Source organism: Pelobates fuscus, chromosome 13 (assembly GCF_036172605.1).
Source record: "Pelobates fuscus isolate aPelFus1 chromosome 13, aPelFus1.pri, whole genome shotgun sequence".
NCBI classification, from domain to species: domain Eukaryota; kingdom Metazoa; phylum Chordata; class Amphibia; order Anura; family Pelobatidae; genus Pelobates; species Pelobates fuscus.
The window spans coordinates 64,422,725-64,440,897 of record NC_086329.1 but is presented as its reverse complement, the minus strand read 5'-3'; the positions used below and the strand labels follow the sequence as shown (position 1 = coordinate 64,440,897).

General features: G+C 41.5%; 1 protein-coding gene across 1 annotated transcript in view; it reads left to right on the top strand.

The window, feature by feature from the left end:
* Positions 1-18,173, top strand: part of MAPKBP1 (mitogen-activated protein kinase binding protein 1) — a 535,700-nt gene that overhangs the window by 457,163 nt on the left and 60,364 nt on the right. The window contains exons 25-26 of the mRNA XM_063439925.1: positions 9,256-9,389; positions 13,233-13,412. Of these exons, the coding sequence (XP_063295995.1) occupies positions 9,256-9,389; positions 13,233-13,412 (314 nt within the window). The remainder of the gene's footprint in view (positions 1-9,255; positions 9,390-13,232; positions 13,413-18,173) is intronic.

The following is an 18,173-nucleotide window of genomic DNA, read 5'->3' as shown; positions in this document are numbered from 1 at the left end:
TGAAAAGAGCGGGGGATGTTGGAATATTGGGGGTAATTGGGCATCACCCTGAAATAGTTGCCAATGTTTTAAAATAACTTGTCTTATATCTCTGTTAAGCGGGGTATATGGTGTCACTAACGTGATCCTTTCTACTTTGTTTCTGGCTCCCGTGCCTGAGAGAGTTTCTTGACGGGAAAGAGTTTCAACTTTCTGTCGCTGATTGTCAACAATGTGTGTGGGATAGCCCCTTTCTATGAATTTTTTGGCCATGAAATCTAAACCTGTCATTACTTTGTCTTCCTGTGAAACTATCCTCTTAACCCTTAACAGTTGACTAAACGGTAATCTGTTTTTGAGATGAGTTGGATGAAAGCTGGCATAGGCAAGTAAATTGTTACGGTCAGTCGGTTTTATGTACAAGTCACTATGAAGGCAGTCTTGTACTCTTTGTACTTGAACATCTAAAAACGGGACCGTGGTCGTGTCACAGTACATGGTAAATTTTATATTTATATCTTGTGTATTCAATGACTCAAAAAATTCCTGTAGTTGGGCCCTAGTGTCGCTCCAACATATGAACACATCATCTATGTATCTTTTCCAAACTAAGCATTTAAAAAATAGAGGATGCTGATAAATGCACGTCTCCTCCATCCGGTTCATGTAAATGTTTGCATATGTTGGAGTGACATTCGATCCCATAGCTGTACCTTTGATCTGCTTATAATATCTATCTCCGAACAGTAATTTTCGGTTAAAATGAAGGTCAATAGTAATAGATTATTGAGTGCAGTATTCATATTTATTTTTTGATTGTGATTAGGAGGTTGTTTTTTTGGGTTAACCTCGAATACCTGCACCCCACGTTATTGAGTGCCAGCACATTTTGTATTTTTTTTAAAAAATATAAAATAAAAATATAAAAATATAAAAAGCCCTGTGTTAAGTTCAAACCTCAGCGGAGTATCCTGGTTAACCATCGGTAAGGTGGTAATTTCACAAACAACGATAACATGAATTCATATTGGGACATGTAAATAACCTCTGGAATGGAGTCGATACTGGCCACTGTGTGTTGATTTGTGTTTATTTGTGAGAGTATAATAGACAATAATCTTCAAGAACAAGAAGATGTTTAAAAATAGAAAATATGATCTATAATAATCCTATAGTGATCACTAGGAATTTCATCTAATGAACGGTGATATATCCTGTTTAACTCTGTCACACTTCCCCATTTTATGTTGGCTTGAATACGAAACCTTGAAAATTGTTCTAATCTATAAATTGTTCAAATTACATTATCTAAGGCGTATTTTGTATGCAATATAAAATATGCCCTTTGAATCTCTTTTAACACCACTTGCTTTTTAGTAGGCCACACAAGAAATTTTGTGGACCTGCTCATGCCCATTGATTGGAGCCACTTCAGAATATACCATAGTATGGGGCAACTAATAACAGGGGATTACGTAAAGATATGACCATTCCTATTTAGCATTTTTCATTTAGTGTTTAATTTTAACTTTACAACTCAAAACGAACAAATGTTTTAGACAGTACAATAACACTACCTACTTCATATACTCTACCACATTTTAAAAGTATAAAAAGCATTCTTGTCTATAAAAGTGTAAGAAATTACAGTTTACCCTTCCACACAGGGTCCCTGTTCTTTGAGGAAGGTCCAACAAATAAAACACACGGACAAGTGTAATAAAAGAAATGTATTAGGTGTAAAGATAATAAATTCACTGGTAATACATCCGGTTTAATAAAAGGGTATTAAATATAGAAAAATCAACAATTGATAACATACAAATCACAGTGTATCACAGAAGGATGGAATAATCACAAAACTTACGACAAATACAATATCTCAAATATTCTCAATTAAACAATTAAAGCAGCCATAATGTATATATTGATTAATAAATTGCATCAGAATAATAAACAGTTCATATACAAGCTACAAAACAAAGACCAGTTATAGACATATAGCAGTAATTGCATTAACTATGTGCTCTATAGTATAATACACAGCACATATACAGTATATGCAATAACTCAACCTGCTCTATAATCTAATACACAGCAAATATAGTGAGGTTAAACCAAACAACACACAATGAAATAAAACAATACAGCACCACTAGAGATGTCGCGAACATAAAATTTTCCGTTCGTGAACGGCAAACGCGAATTTCCGCAAATGTTCAAGAACGGGCGAACCGCCATAGACTTCAATAGGCAGACGAATTTTAAAACCCACAGGGACTCTTTCTGGCCACAATAGTGATGGAAAAGTTGTTTCAAGGGGACTAACACCTGGACTGTGGCATGCCGGAGGGGGGTCCATGGCAAAACACCCATGGAAAATTACATAGTTGATGCAGAGTCTGGTTTTATTCCATAAAGGGCATAAATCACCTAACATTCCTAAATTGTTTGGAATATATTTATCGATCAGGTAGTGTAAGGGTTACGCCCGCTTCACAGTGACAGACCAAACTCCCCGTTTAACGCACCGCAAACAACCGCAAACAGTCCATTTGCACAACCGCAAACTCCCCATTTGCACAAGGTTGGATACCAAGCTAGCCATGTCCTTGTCCTCACTGATGTCATTGAAGGTCTCTTCCTCCACCCTGCCACGTTCAACACCAAGGGTCCCCGAAAGGTGACAACAAGCCCCCTGGGACGCCTGCTGTGTTTGGTCTTCCACCTCCTCAAAGCCACCTTCCTCCTCTGACTCCTCTTCTTCAGACTCCTCTGTCTTCGTTGCCTCTCACTGCGTTATTATAAGGTGTGTTAAGTAGTACTATTCCTATCAGTTTAATCCCTGGTACGTCCCTGTAACGGACCATTTCAGCAGACAATGGGGTTAAAATCCGTTTAGGCGATAATCCCCTTTCTGAGACAGGCACAGCTACTGCAGAACACCAAAACTCACGAATTGAATACAAGTGAATGCACCAAACTCCCGAACTGCATACAAGGGAATAAAGTAGCACTCCAAACTCCCGAACTGGAACCTCACTAGTAGCTGCTAGCAGATGAACAGGAAAAGCTCCCAAGCGGCTTACACTCCTGGCAATCAGTCTCTATCAGCATACAGTGAATCCCCCCAAGAACGAGACAAGGCTCCGTGTTGAGGGTCAAGCAGTGGTCTCAGGTGCTGGCACACCCAGCCTGGTTTTTATTAGTCTTTTCAAATACAGGACTGCCCACAGGGATGTATAAAACAACCAATCACATATCAGTTACATCCCACATATTCCCTCCCCTTATCCTGAGGGGAAACTCAATTATACATACAGTTAAACATACTTTTTACCCAACTTTCATAACTCTAAAACCATACATCACATTCACATAAAAATTATATTCACAATCAATCCATTCAGGGGAACAACATATTAAAAAATGGCATGAATCAGACCAGGGGTTCAAAAGTTAGTAAAAGTATCTTTTGGGCCCTGGCTGGCACATGGCTATCTGTCTCAAACCGGTTTTACAGAGCCCTCTCTCCTGGAGACAATGGGAAAATAATCCAATTATATCCAGGGATAGAGGCAGACTCCATTGAGCACATGGTTGCAAAAAGACATAAAATTACACAATGTTACAATTACTACACAAAACATATACATGCAACATATCCCCAGATAGCTTAGGTCTGAGCGCACATTATTGAATGGCGCTCAGACCACACACATACAGTTGAATTGCCATGGAGCTAAAGTCTTTCCCATAGTCTTTCATTATATGAATGGGCTCCATGGCATACCGAACCGAATGGCATACCGTACCGAATGACCCCACTGTATTTAAAGGGCCAGAATGAGTGACATGCACTCTGTTAGGGCCGAATACGGTTTTTAAAGGGCCCAATCTCCCAGGGCCATAGTCCAAAGGCAGCAGGCTGGCAACCAGGCTCCTCCAATGCACTGTGGCGAGATTGGTCTCGTCACAGTCCCCTATCAGGGGACGTGTATATGGCATCGATTTTAGGAACCGGGAGATGGAAAAAGATGCTTGGTCGGTCCTCCTACTTCAAATTTGGGGCACTGCGCGTGCAATCTAATGTGCCACCAGATAGGAGTGGTGTGTTAAGTAGTACTATTCTTATCAGTTTAATCCCTGTTACGTCCCCCTAATCAGGCCTTTTTTAGTCGAATGTATCGCCCACTGTCAGTCCCTTTGGGATCCATCCCTCATTCATCTTAATAAAGGTGAAGTAATCTAGACTTTTTTGACCTAGGCGACTTCTCTTCTCAGTGACAATACCTCCTGCTGCACTGAAGGTTCTTTCTGACAGGACACTTGAAGCGGGGCAGGCCAGAAGTTCTATCGCAAATTGGGATAGCTCAGGCCACAGGTCAAGCCTGCACACCCAGTAGTCAAGGGGTTCATCGCTCCTCAGAGTTTCGATATCTGCAGTTAAGGCGAGGTAGTCTGCTACCTGTCGGTCGAGTCGTTCTCTGAGGGTGGACCCCGAAGGGCTGTGGCGATGCGTAGGACTTAAAAAGCTCTGCATGTCCTCCATCAACAACACGTCTGTAAAGCGTCCTGTCCTTGCCGGCGTGGTCGTGGGAGGATTACTGTCACCTCTTCCCCTGTTAGATTCCCGTTGTGCTGTGACATCACCCTTATACGCTGTGTAAAGCATACTTTTTAATTTATTTTGGAACTGCTGCATCCTTTCCGACTTGCGATAATTCGGTAACATTTCAGGCACTTTCTGCTTATACCGGGGGTCTAGTAGCGTGGACACCCAGTACAGGTCGTTCTCCTTCAGCCTTTTTATACGAGGGTCCCTCAACAGGCACGACAGCATGAAAGACCCCATTTGCACAAGGTTGGATGCCGAGCTACTCATGTCCCGTTCCTCGTCCTCAGTGATATCACTGAAGGTATGTTCTTTCCCCCAGCCACGTACAACACCAAGGGTACCAGATAGGTGACAACGAGCACCCTGGGATGCCTGTTGTGGTTGGTCTTCCTCCTCCTCTTCAAAGCCACATTCCTCCTCTGACTACTCTTCCTCACAATCCTCTTCCAGCGTTGCCGCAGGTCCAGCAAGAGATGCTGATAAGGCTGTTTCTGGTGGTGATGGTGACCACAACTCTTCCTCTTCACGCTCATCTACGGCCTGATCCAGCACTCTTCGCAGGGCACGCTCCAGGAAGAAAACAAATGGTATGATGTCGCTGATGGTGCCTTCGGTGCGACTGACTAGGTTTGTCACCTCCTCAAAAGGACGCATGAGCCTACAGGCATTGCGCATGAGCATCCAGTAACGTGGCAAAAAAATTCCCAGCTCCGCAGAGGCTGTCCTAGCACCCCGGTCATACAAATAGTCGTTAACGGCTTTTTCTTGTTGGAGCAGGCGGTCGAACATTAGGAGTGTTGAATTTCAACGTGTCGGGCTGTCACAAATCAAGCTCCTCACTGGCATGTTGTTTCACCGCTGGATATCTGAAAAGTGCGCCATGGCCGTGTAGGAACGCCTGAAATGGCCACACACCTTCCTGGCCTGCTTCAGGACGTCCTGCAAGCCTGGGTACTTATGCACAAAGCGTTGCACGGCACATGTGTCAACTTGCCCAAATGCAATGCCGCCAACAAATTTCTTCCATTGTCACAAACCACTTTGCCGATCTCCAGTTGGTGCGGAGTCAGCCACTAATCCACCTGTGCGTTCAGGGCGGACAGGAGTGCTGGTCCGGTGTGACTCTCTGCTTTCAGGCAAGTCAACCCCAAGACGGCGTGACACTGCCGTATCCGGGATGTGGAATAGTATCTGGGGAGCTGGGGGGTGCCGTTGATGTGGAGCAAGACGCAGCAGCAGAAGAGGACTCAGCCGAGGAGGTTATGGAAGAGGATGGAGTAGGAGGAGTAGAGGAGGTGGCGGTGGCGGTGTCACCAACTCCTCTGTAGAGCCACGCATTCCATGCTTGGCAGCCGTCAGCAGGTTTACCCAATGCGCAGTGTAGGTGATATACCTGCCCTGACATGCTTTGCAGACCAGGTATCAGTGGTCAGATGGACCCTTGCCCCAACACTGTGTCCCAGACATGCCATTACTTCCTTTTGCACAATCGAGTACAGGTTGGGGATTGCCTTTTGTGCAAAGAAATTAAGTCCAGGTACCTTCCACTGCGGTGTCCCAATAGCTACAAATTTTTTGAACGCCTCAGACTCCACCAGCTTGTATGGTAAAAGCTGGCGGGCTAAGAGTTCAGACAAGCCAGCTGTCAGATGCCGGGCAAGGGGGTGACTTTGTGACATTGGTTTCTTACGCTCATTATGTCCTTGACAGACACCTGACTGTGGGCAGATGAGCAGGAACTGCTCAAGGCGAGAGACAGAGTGGCGGATGGTTGAGAGGGGGCAAGGAGGACAGCAGTGGTTGACGTGGCTGAATATTTGGGCCAGGAGGAGGATGGCGGCTTTGAGTTTGCTGCTTGTACTCATGTGTTGATCCCATAGGCGTTTGTGATGTGTGATCATGTGCCTTCGCAAAGCAGTTGTACCTAGGTGGGTGTTGGACTTCCCACGACTCAGTTTCTTTTGGCACAGGTTGCAAATGGCATCGCTGTTGTCAGAGGCAGACACACAAAAAAATGCCACACTGCTGAGCTCTGCAATGACGGCATTCTGGTGGTGGCAACAGCATGCGTTGATTGGCGTGCTGTCTGGCTGACCCCAGGTGCCGATGCATGCTGTCTGACTGTGCCACTAGCTCCTTGCGACGACCTCCCCCTGCTTCCAACTCGTCTCCTCCTCCTCTCTGTCTCCCCATCTGAACTTTCCCTCTGTTCTTCTTCTCTTCTAGCGGGCACCCACGTGACATCCACGGACGCATCGTCATCATCAACCGCTTCACTTGTATCTGACAACTCAGCAAAGGAAGCAGCAGCGGGCACAACATCATCATCATCATCACACCGTACGTTCATGTGTGTAATGCTGCCTGACTGAGACATATCCCTATTATCTACATCCGCTGGCAGTAATGGTTGCGCATCACTCATTTCTTCCAACTGATGTGTAAATAACTCCTCTGACAGATCAAGTGAAGCGGCTGTGGTGCTAGTGTTGGTGGCGGCGGCAGGTGGGCGAGTGGTAAGGTTCCGAGCGGAATCTGTAGAAGATTGGGTGTCCTGTGTTAGCCAGTCAACTATGTCCTCAGAACTTTTCGAGTTCAGGGTACGTGGCCTCTGCACACTGGGCATTATTCTAGGGCCAAAGGGAATCACAGCACCACGACCACGATGGCCCCTGCGGGGTGGCCTGCCTCTGCATGTAATTTTTTTTTCGATTAGTGGTACTATGCGTGCAAGCTACTGTGACAACAGATATGAGTGGCACTGTGCACTGGCAGAAGTTGGCAGAGTAGACACTGTAGGCCTGACACACACGCTTGCAGACAACTAACTGTTATTCAATCTATTACAGTCAAAAAAATGTTTTTTTTAAATGTACACTACTGTTACACCAGATATGAGTTGCACTGGTGTGACACTGTGCCCTGGCAGGCCCTGAAACGCACACGTGTGAAGGAAACTGACTGCTATTATATTACAGTCAAAAAAGTTGTTTTGTTTTTTTTGTTTTTTTTTTAAATGCAAGCTATTGTGACACCAGATATGAGTGGTGGCACTGGGAACGTGGACACAGTATACGCTGTGAGCCTGACACACACGCTGGCAGACAGGCAGGCAACTGCAATTAGATTACACAGAAAAAAAAAGCAGACTGATGTTCTAGCCCTAAAAAAGGCTTTTTGGGATGCTGTCCTTTCAGCAGAGATCAGATGAGTCCTTCAGGACTGTAGTGGACACTGAATACACTAGCCTAGCTATCGATTTCCCTATTAAATCAGCAGCAGCTACACTGTCCCTCCTCTCACTAAGAATGCAGCTTCTGAATGAATCTAAAATGGATGCTGTCCAGGAGGTGGGAGGGTCTGGGAGGGAGGGTCTGCTGCTGATTGGCTGGAATGTGTCTGCTGACTGTGAGGTACAGGGTCAAAGTTTACTCAATGATGACGAATAGGGGGCGGACCGAACATCACATATGTTCGCCCGCCGTGGCGAATGCGAACAAGCTATGTTCGCCGGGAACTATTCGCCAGCGAACTATTCGGGACATCTCTAAGCACCACAACTATCACAGGAATCAACCAAGTATCACAGTCAAATATAATTACCAGCTGAGTGTAGATCTGTTCCTACAAGAACTGTTCTGTCTCTAGCCATTTTGGGCCTACATTTATACAGCTTTTTCTCTTTGAAGTTTTTTTCTCTCCATTTACCCATATCTTCCCTCCATCTACCTAAATTATCTTAGGGGCATGTGATGGGTTTGGGAGGATCAAAAGCTCAACAATAAAATCCTTATTTCTTGTTTGATGTAAGTGGTTCACAATAGAAGTAAACAGCTATTTGCTATTTAAATATGATTTGGGAAAAACTCATTAACACCCTATTGATAACACGAAACTCAGGATGAACAAACTGGTCCAATATCCTGTTCTAGGGTATGCTTTGTTAACAGTAAGACAAAAGGCCTTTGATTTTGGAATTGATAACCCCAACTGTCCCATCTACATTAACAGTTAGATCAAAGACTGTTTGTCCTGGAAATTACACCACATTGTTTTTCCTGATTTACATGGCACTTGTAACAACTCCTTTTGATATTAAAGGTCCAAAGGTCAATCATACAGATCTACATTCTATTTCTTACATTTGATTTACCTTCTAATTTGATTTATTTTCTACTATTTCTTACATTTAACTCAGCATTTCTTACAAAAGTATCCTTTTAAATATCCTCTAAATCTGATAATCCCAAGATAGTTTGGTGTTGATCATTTCTCAGTGGGCAAATAATTTTCGATAACAATGGCCTACCACCGAGTGGTTCTGTTAAGTCTATGTCAGCACAGTTCAAGTTATCCAGTGTTATCCAATGTTATCTGCAGAAGACCGTTATCTAGGTATCTTAATAAACTGTAATCAATGAAAAGCTTAGATTGTAAGCTTGTTTGTGCAGAGCCTTCTTTATCTCTTTATCTCTTCTTTATTTTGTATGTCAGTTATCCTTATTATATTCTTGTAAAATGCTGCAGAATTTGTTTAAAAACAAAAACAAAAAAATCTAAGCACAGAGGATACAAGGGAGCAAAGGGCTCAAGATTTTTATTTAGCATATGTTGTGGTGTATCTAGTCATTGTTTTTTTGTTTTTTTTTTGTTTCTAGTGTGTTTGAGGTGAAAGGAATGCCCTATGGAAACTACAGCCAGCATGTATGCCAAGAGAAGCATAGCCCTGACAGCGCATGCTCTGTGGATTCCAGTTGCAGCCGGCTTTCTAGCCCCGAGCACCCTAATGAAGGTCAGACTATGCCATGTTATTCCTTTGGTTGAACCCTCCATCAAGAAAAAAACATTTTCTTTTTCTGAAAATGAATGTTCTATATTTTCCATATTATCCATTACTAGTAAGTTTTTGGACTCATTATAGTTAAAGGGACACTCCAAATCCCTGGGCATCTTCTTTGCATATCAAAGCGACACTCCAGGCACCCAGACCATTTCTGCCCATTGGAGTGGTCTGGGAGCCAACTCCCACTACTCTTAACCCTGCAACTGTAAATATTGCAGTTTTCATAAACTGCAATATTTACATTGCAGGGTTAACTCCTCCTCTAGTGGCGGTCTACTAGACAGCCACTAGAGGGCACTTCCTGGTCTATAGCACAGGCTACGTGAGGGCCTCCAGCGTCGCTAAAATCCCCATAGGAAAGCATTGAAAGCATTTTCAATGCTTTCCTAAGGGGAGGTCTAATCCGCGTGCGCGGCATTGCCGCACATGCGCATTAGGTCTCATCCCGCCGGCAGCCGTGCATGCGCAATGGGTCTCCCCCGCCGACTGACGTCGGCAGGGGAGGAGCGCGGGCGGAACCTAAACCACTGCCGAAGGACATTGGCGGTGGTCTCAGGTAAGACACTGAAGGGGTTTTCACCCCTTCAGCAACATGGGATGGGGGGTGGGAGAGAGAAGGTACCTGCAGTGCCAGGAACGATTTGTTTTCCTGGCACTGGAGTGTCCCTTTAAAGCAACACTCTCAAGCACCATAACTACTACACCTCACTGTTGTGGTTATGGTTGCAGGAGTTCCCTGGTGCGCCCTCATTGTTAATGGTCAAACTGACTTTTTACATGATTTCTGCCGGCTGCTGCCCCCTTACTTCCAGTACTAGAACCAGAAGTTCCTTAGGAGGTGCTTTTGTTTGTTCTCCTGATCTAAGCCCTGCATGTGTAGCTCATTGGTTCAAAGTGATCAGCTGACACACTAAGCCAACAAGCTGCCTCAGGAAAGCAATTGAAAGTTCTGGTTATCCCAGGTAAGCAGTTTGTTAAAAAAAACAACAGTTTAATACTTACAATGGTGGGGGGGGGGGTCGCTTCGGAACCATAACCACTACAAAGAACATTTCATTTCTGGACTTCCCTTTTGGGTGGGGTTAGTCTGTTAAACTTGCAATTTGTATACATAGGAAGCAGACCTTGTAGGTCAGAGAGAGAGTAGGGCGCCCCCTAGTGATTATCCATACATATGTACAAAAAAGTAAAATATAACTTTTAATAGTTAATGCATAAAATGCTTGAGGTAAGGACCCAGATACAAAACAAAAAAGGGAGAGAAATGAAAATACAATACACAAAATAAAGAAAACAAAAATAAAGAAAAATAGATCGGGAGGATATCAATAAATGTGAGAGCGTGCTTAATGGGGATAGTATAACCTAAGGTGATAACCTACAAGTTACTATACGAATGAACACCCCCCAAACTGCTGTATATCTCACAGGTACACTATAAACTCTTGATTGACTCGTGCTATGTACCCTCCGTTTACTCCCCGCTAACAGTATCCAACACGGAATCTGGTAGGGTAGAGAGAATGGCAAACTATAATATGCCCATGAAGGAGGGAAAAGAGGCAACGAGAAAATAACATGAGAGGTAAGTGTATCATATAAATGAGAACTGTTCTGGATGATACTAGTGTATCTAGAAACGATACAGTTATGAGAGCAATGCCTCTGGGGTTGAGGGAGCGAACTCAGTGAGGAGAGAGACCAGACAGTGCTACAAAATGCTAGCTAACAGCTGTACAGTGGTGTCTTTGAGAAAAATCCTTACTCTACACCCACCAAACGTGCCCCCATCATCACCCCTCTTAAATAAAAATGATACAATTATAGGAACCGGCTGTGAGGACCAAACTCGGTGTTCAAAGAGCGCTCAGTAACTGGGATGCAGAGCTACAGTGAACCAGGTCTGTACTAGCCAACCTGCTGGACCTTAGGATTCAACGCTCGCTCAATACAACAATTCTGTCCCCTTATGCAACTCTTGCTTAATACACCAAGTCTGTCCCCTTGAAGCCACCCCTTTGAGTTTAAAAAAAGAAAAGAAAACTCTGTATCTCTATAGAGGAACTGTAACGAATTGCTCAACTTGCTGACTAATTCTCCATGCGAACAGACTCAAATCATATCCTCCCTAACTGCCTGCCTGACACGTGTTTCGGCGCCAACACAAGCGCCTTCTTCTGAGGCAAGCGCCTTCTTCTGAGGCTTCTTCTTAGGCTAGTACAGACCTGGTTCACTGTAGCTCTGCATCCCAGTTACTGAGCGCTCTTTGAACACCGAGTTTGGTCCTCACAGCCGGTTCCTATAATTGTATCATTTTTATTTAAGAGGGGTGATGATGGGGGCACGTTTGGTGGGTGTAGAGTAAGGATTTTTCTCAAAGACACCACTGTACAGCTGTTAGCTAGCATTTTGTAGCACTGTCTGGTTATCAGTGGCTGCTCTCTCCTCACTGAGTTCGCTCCCTCAACCCCAGAGGCATTGCTCTCATAACTGTATCGTTTCTAGATACACTAGTATCATCCAGAACAGTTCTCATTTATATGATACACTTACCTCTCATGTTATTTTCTCGTTGCCTCTTTTCCCTCCTTCATGGGCACATTATAGTTTGCCATTCTCTCTACCCTACCAGATTCCGTGTTGGATACTGTTAGCGGGGAGTAAACGGAGGGTCCATAGCACGAGTCAATCAAGAGTTTATAGTGTACCTGTGAGATATACAGCAGTTTGGGGGGTGTTCATTCGTATAGTAACTTGTAGGTTATCACCTTAGGTTATACTATCCCCATCCAGCACGCTCTCACATTTATTGATATCCTCCCGATCTATTTTTCTTTATTTTTGTTTTCTTTATTTTGTGTATTGTATTTTCATTTCTCTCCCTTTTTTGTTTTGTATCTGGGTCCTTACCTCAAGCATTTTATGCATTAACTATTAAAAGTTATATTTTACTTTTTTGTACATATGTATGGATAATCACTAGGGGGCGCCCTACTCTCTCTCTGACCTACAAGGTCTGCTTCCTATGTATACAATTTTGTAAGGGTTATCCCCTAATCTGGTCGCCCCAGGACACACCATAAGTTGCTTCCCAGTTTGGGTATTCAACTTACTTTTTTCTTTTAAACTTGCAATTTGGCAGATTGATTTACTGGGCAAGTGTCGCTTTGGAGAACATGAGCAGCCCTTTACTGTAGAATACCCCAATTATAGAATTCCATGTACAAAAAAAAAAACGCAACCTATGTTATTTAATGTAGGGCTTATTTGGGATTTTCCTATTTTTTCATCATTTCTTTCTGCCAAATGTATTTGCAATATTTTTATGAAATTATGATGGGTCTTTCTAATGTAAAAACACAGATTTTGTATTCTGCTACATCTATTCACACGTTTTGTATGATACCTCATTTGCACAAGTAAACCCCGGGCTTTCTGGTAGTTTGTCTTTTTGCCGAAATGTTTATTTTTTATTGCTCAATTTCCGCACGCACACATAATTTTCATTAAGACTGGAGTTCACTTCTATTTTTTTTTAGATTTGATCTAATTTTCATTTGTTTCTAACTTGCATTCCACTATATACTAACACTTAACTGACATTTGTCAAATGTTGGACATTGATTAATCTCCAACATTTGACATATGTATGATACCTGTGTGAAACCCTTGTGACAACCCCATGCTGAAAACACTGGGAAAAAGATCTTTGTTGAACATGTGAGCATTTATCTTCTAAAAGTATTTTACACTTCTCTATTCCTCTCTGTATATGGATATTCTGTTGATTAGATTCAGAAATCACAGAGCCCCTAAGTGTAGATGGAAACTCCTCAGATATGGAAGAGCAGGTGGAGGCTGAGGAGCTGGAAACAAACAGTCTTGTGCCAGAGGGGGATGTTCTACTTAATCCAGATCAGGAGACCTTCCTTAACCAGCATTTTGGGACTTTGTCTGCCTGCAATGTTTCAGGTTTGTACCTTGTACTTTTCTACTGGTTTGTGTTGTTTAGTTTGAAACTTTTTCATAATTTAGACATCAGCACTAAAGGTTAAATACTATGAATTACTTTCATCTCTACTGTATGAGTTAATGATTTCCACTTCTCTTTAGCCATATTTCAAGGAACACTATAGGGTCAGGAACACAAATGTATATGCCTGACCCTATAGTGTTAAGCTAACTATTTAGCCCCTCTTAAATCTAGTAAAACCTCACTTATATTCCGCACGGTGCTGGCTCCACCCCCGATACACATCCTTGGCCAATAGGAAAGCATTTCTGTTGATCTCAGGTGGGGCAGAGCCAAACGCTATCCTGGCCAGTCAGCACCTCCTCATAGAGATGCATTAAACCAATGCATCTCTATGGGGAAAATTCAGCTTTTCCATGCAGAGCGTAGAGACGCTGTATGTCAGTGCTGCACACTGTGCAGCACTGACCCAGAAAGAACATCCACTGGCCGTCTGAGGAGTGGCCACTAGAGGTGTACCTAGGCTGTGGTATAAGCATGGCCTTTTCTCTGGAAAGGCTGTTTTTACAGCACAAAGCCTGGAGGGACAGGCTATCGACACCAGAACTACAATAAGCTGTAGTTGTTCTGGTGACTATAGTGTCTTTTCTAGGATTTCTTATTGTTGTGCTTTTCCTATATGACTGACTGTGAGTGTGCGTGTGTGTCTGTCTCCCTGTTTGTGTGTGTCTGACTGCCTGTGACTATGTGCCTGGAATTGTGGCCATGTGGCTGTATTTAACAGTATATGTGTATAACCATGTGCATCTTAATGTGTGTCAGATTGTGGTACTGTGTGCATGTACCACTGAAAAAATGCCCATCGCCATTCACACATGGGCCTACATACATTTAAAATTTAATTTAAATAATGAAGTAAAAACGCATCACAAATAGCACACACAGTCAATATACCCATAACAAATATCACACATGGAGGTGCAGACGCAAACCAGAGAACAGCATGACCTCCTCCCTGCAAGGTGACAACAAGGAAGGGGGAAATTAATAATTAAGTGATCTTGCATAGCAAGACCACTTAATGTTATCTCACATATATATTATTAAGTGTTCGTGCATAGCAAGTGTGAAGTGTTCTTGCCTCCACCAGTAGTCTACAACTGGAGTGGGCAGAGTAACTGTCATTATTTATTTATATAGCACATTTAATTGCAACGTTGTTTCCCAAAGTGCTTCACAGTTACATTTAAACATACATTTATAAAAACATTAGCAGGTGTACAAAAGGCCCTGTCTATGACATCACTTGCTGCTCCAGCCTGGTACAGGTCCGAGTATTTTGGCGGTTGCCATCTTCATACGGTCGTATTTTAACTATAAAACTATACACCCTACAGTGAAGAGCTTTATATTGTGAGAATCACAAGACCCAGACCTACATTTTGATGCATAGTATGTCTCTGAAGTATTACAAATGAAGTCGCAGTTTAGAAATTGCCCTTCAAATGTGAGCTTTGCAGAGTGGAGTTTCAATGAATGTCAATGGACGGCGTGAGTTGCAAACAAATGGTCATATTGTGAAAACTATCAGGACTATGACTTAGCCGTGGACATTTTTAGTGGCACTCCAGTTGTAGACTACTGGTGGAGGCAAGAACACTTCACACAATTTCCCCAGAAATTGTAGCTTTTCTAGTTAAGTGTTCTTGCATAGCAAGACCACTTAACCCCTTAAGGACGCAAGACGGTTCAGGACCGTCATCGGCATTTTTCCCTTGCCGACCGACGACGGTCCTGAACCGTCCTAAATTTAAGAGGTACTTACCCGATCGCCGTCGTTCCCCCGGCGGCGATCGGCGGTGCTCTCGGTGTGGGGAGACTGCCTGCAGCCCAGACAGTCTCCCCATGGCGGATTAGGACCCCTGGGGCCATGTGATCGCCCAACAGGGCGACCACATGGTCACAATAGGTGTCCAAGTATCTGCCTGCAGGGGGACTGTCTGTGCTGACAGGCAGTCTCCCTGCATGTGTAAAATCAGAAAAAAAATTAAAGTTAGAGTTAATAAAAAAAAAGTATTATTATATATGTGTATATATATATGATATATAGACATATATTATACTTATATAATATATGTCTATATATCATATATATAATGTCATGCTAAGTGTATTTTTATATTAATATGTACATATATTAATATAAAAATACACTTATAATTAATTTACACACGTATATATATAATATATATAATAACTATATATATATTGTATATATATATTATTATAAAATACGAATAATAAATAATTTAAATTAAATTAAAAAAATTAAAAATAATAATAAAAATTAAAAAAAATTATATATCTATACGAAATGTTATTCTAACTGTATTTTGATATTAATATATATATATTTATATCAAAATACACTTAGAATGAAATTGTATATATATCTATGTATATATAAATAAATAAAAAGAATACGAACTATTCATATGTCCATATACAAAATGACATAAATAATTATATAAATATACACGTAGACTTCAAATATATAAATATGCATATATATTTAAATTCTACGTGCGTATTTATGTAATATTTTTACATAATTAAGTTATTTTATTGATTGCAATTTAAGGGACCTGCCTGCCAACCCAGGCCAAAAGTCTAGAGAATTTAATTTGCTAGCACTGTATTTTACCCTGTAACGTTCTACGACACCCTAAAACCTGTACATGGGGGGTACTGTTTTACTCGGGAGACTTTGCTGAACACAAATATTAGTGATTCAAAACAGTAAAACATATCACAGCGATGATATTGTCAGTGAAAGTGACTTTTTTTGCATTTTTCACACATAAACAGCACGTTTACTGATGATATAATTGTTGTGATACATTTTCCAGTTTTGAAACACTAATATTTGTGTTCAGCAAAGTCTCCTGAGTATAACAGTACCCCCCATGTACAGGTTTTATAGCGTTTTTGAAAGTTACAGGGTCAAATATATGGGTCAAATATTTTTACATTGAAAATGGCCAGGTTGGTTACGTTGCCTTTGAGAGCGTATGGTAGCCCAGGAATGAGAATTACCCCCATGATGGCATACCATTTGCGAAAGAAGACAACCCAAGGTATTGCAAATGGGGTATGACCAGTCTTTTTTAGTAACCACTTGGTCACAAACACTGGCCAAAATTAGCGTTCAATTTAGTTTTTTACTTTTTTCACACACAAACAAATATGAACGCTAACTTTGGCCAGTGTTTGCGACTAAGTGGCTACTAAAAAAGTCTGGACATACCCCATATTGAATACCCTGGGTTGTCTACTTTAAAAAAAATATGTACATGTGGGGTGTTATTCAGCGATTTATGACAGATAATAGTGTTACAATGTCACTATTGATACATTTTAAAAATATATGTTTTGAAACCGCAATATCCTACTTGTACTTATAGCCCTATAACATGCAAAAAAATAGCAAAAAGCATGTAAACACTGGGTATTTTTAAACTCAGGACAAAATTTTGAATCTATTTAGCAGTTTTTTTCATTCACTTTTGTAGATGAATAAAAGATTTTTCACATAAAAGTCAAAAAACATGTATTTTTTTCAATTTTTCATCATATTTTTTCATTTTTTAAAAATTAAATTACATGAGATTATATAAATAATGGTATGTAAAGAAAGCCCCTTTTGTCCTGAAAAAAACAATATATAATTTGTATATGAACAGTAAATGAGAGAGCGGAAAATTACAGCTAAACACAAACACCACAAAAGTGTAAAAAGATGCCTGGTCGCAAATGTACAACATCGCAAAAAAAGTCCAGTCCTTAAGGGGTTAATGTTATCTCACATATATATTATTATTATTCTTATAGCCAAATGTACCACCCTAACTCCTCCCACACTACATAGACCATAATATACCGAAACGTGTGGATGGTTCCCGATTGGATTGCTATTACTTTGTGGAACGTTTCGCCGAATGGTTCACGGAATATCGTCGTTCTTGTGGCGAAATTGGTCCCATAGGAATGAATGGCAAAATGTTCAAAACTAGAGTGGGAGCTGGCAAAAGCTGAAAAATCAGGACATGATTTCTAAACTGCCATCACTCCCTCGTTTTCAATCTTATTATCTTAAATCTTATATCAAAACGTTCAGCTATCCCTGCTGCCACTAAAAATATCCACGGCTAAGCCATAGTCCTGATATTTTTTACAATATGAACATTTGTTTGCAACTCACGCCGTCCATTGACATTCATTGAAACTCCACTCTGCAAAGCTCACATTTGAAGGGCAATTTCTAAACTGCGACTGTGCCTTCATTATTAATATCTCAGAGACATACTATGCATCAAAATGTAGGTCTGGGTCTTGTGATTCTCACAATATAAAGCTTTGCTGTAGGATGTATAGTTTTTAAAATACGACTGTTTGAAGATGGCAACCGCCAAAATACTCTGACCTGTGCCAGGCTGCAGCAGCAAGTGATGTCATAGACAGAGCCTTTTGTACACCTGCTAATGTTTTATAAATGTATGTTTTAATGTAACTGTGAAGCACTTTGGGGAACAACGTTGCAATTAAATGTGCTATATAAATAAATAATAACAGTTACTCCGCACACTCCAGTTGTAGACTACTGGTGGAGGCAAGAGCACTTCACACAATTTCCCCAGAAATTGTAGTTTTTCTAGTTATTATTATTATACGTTGCAATTAAATGTGCTATATAAATAACT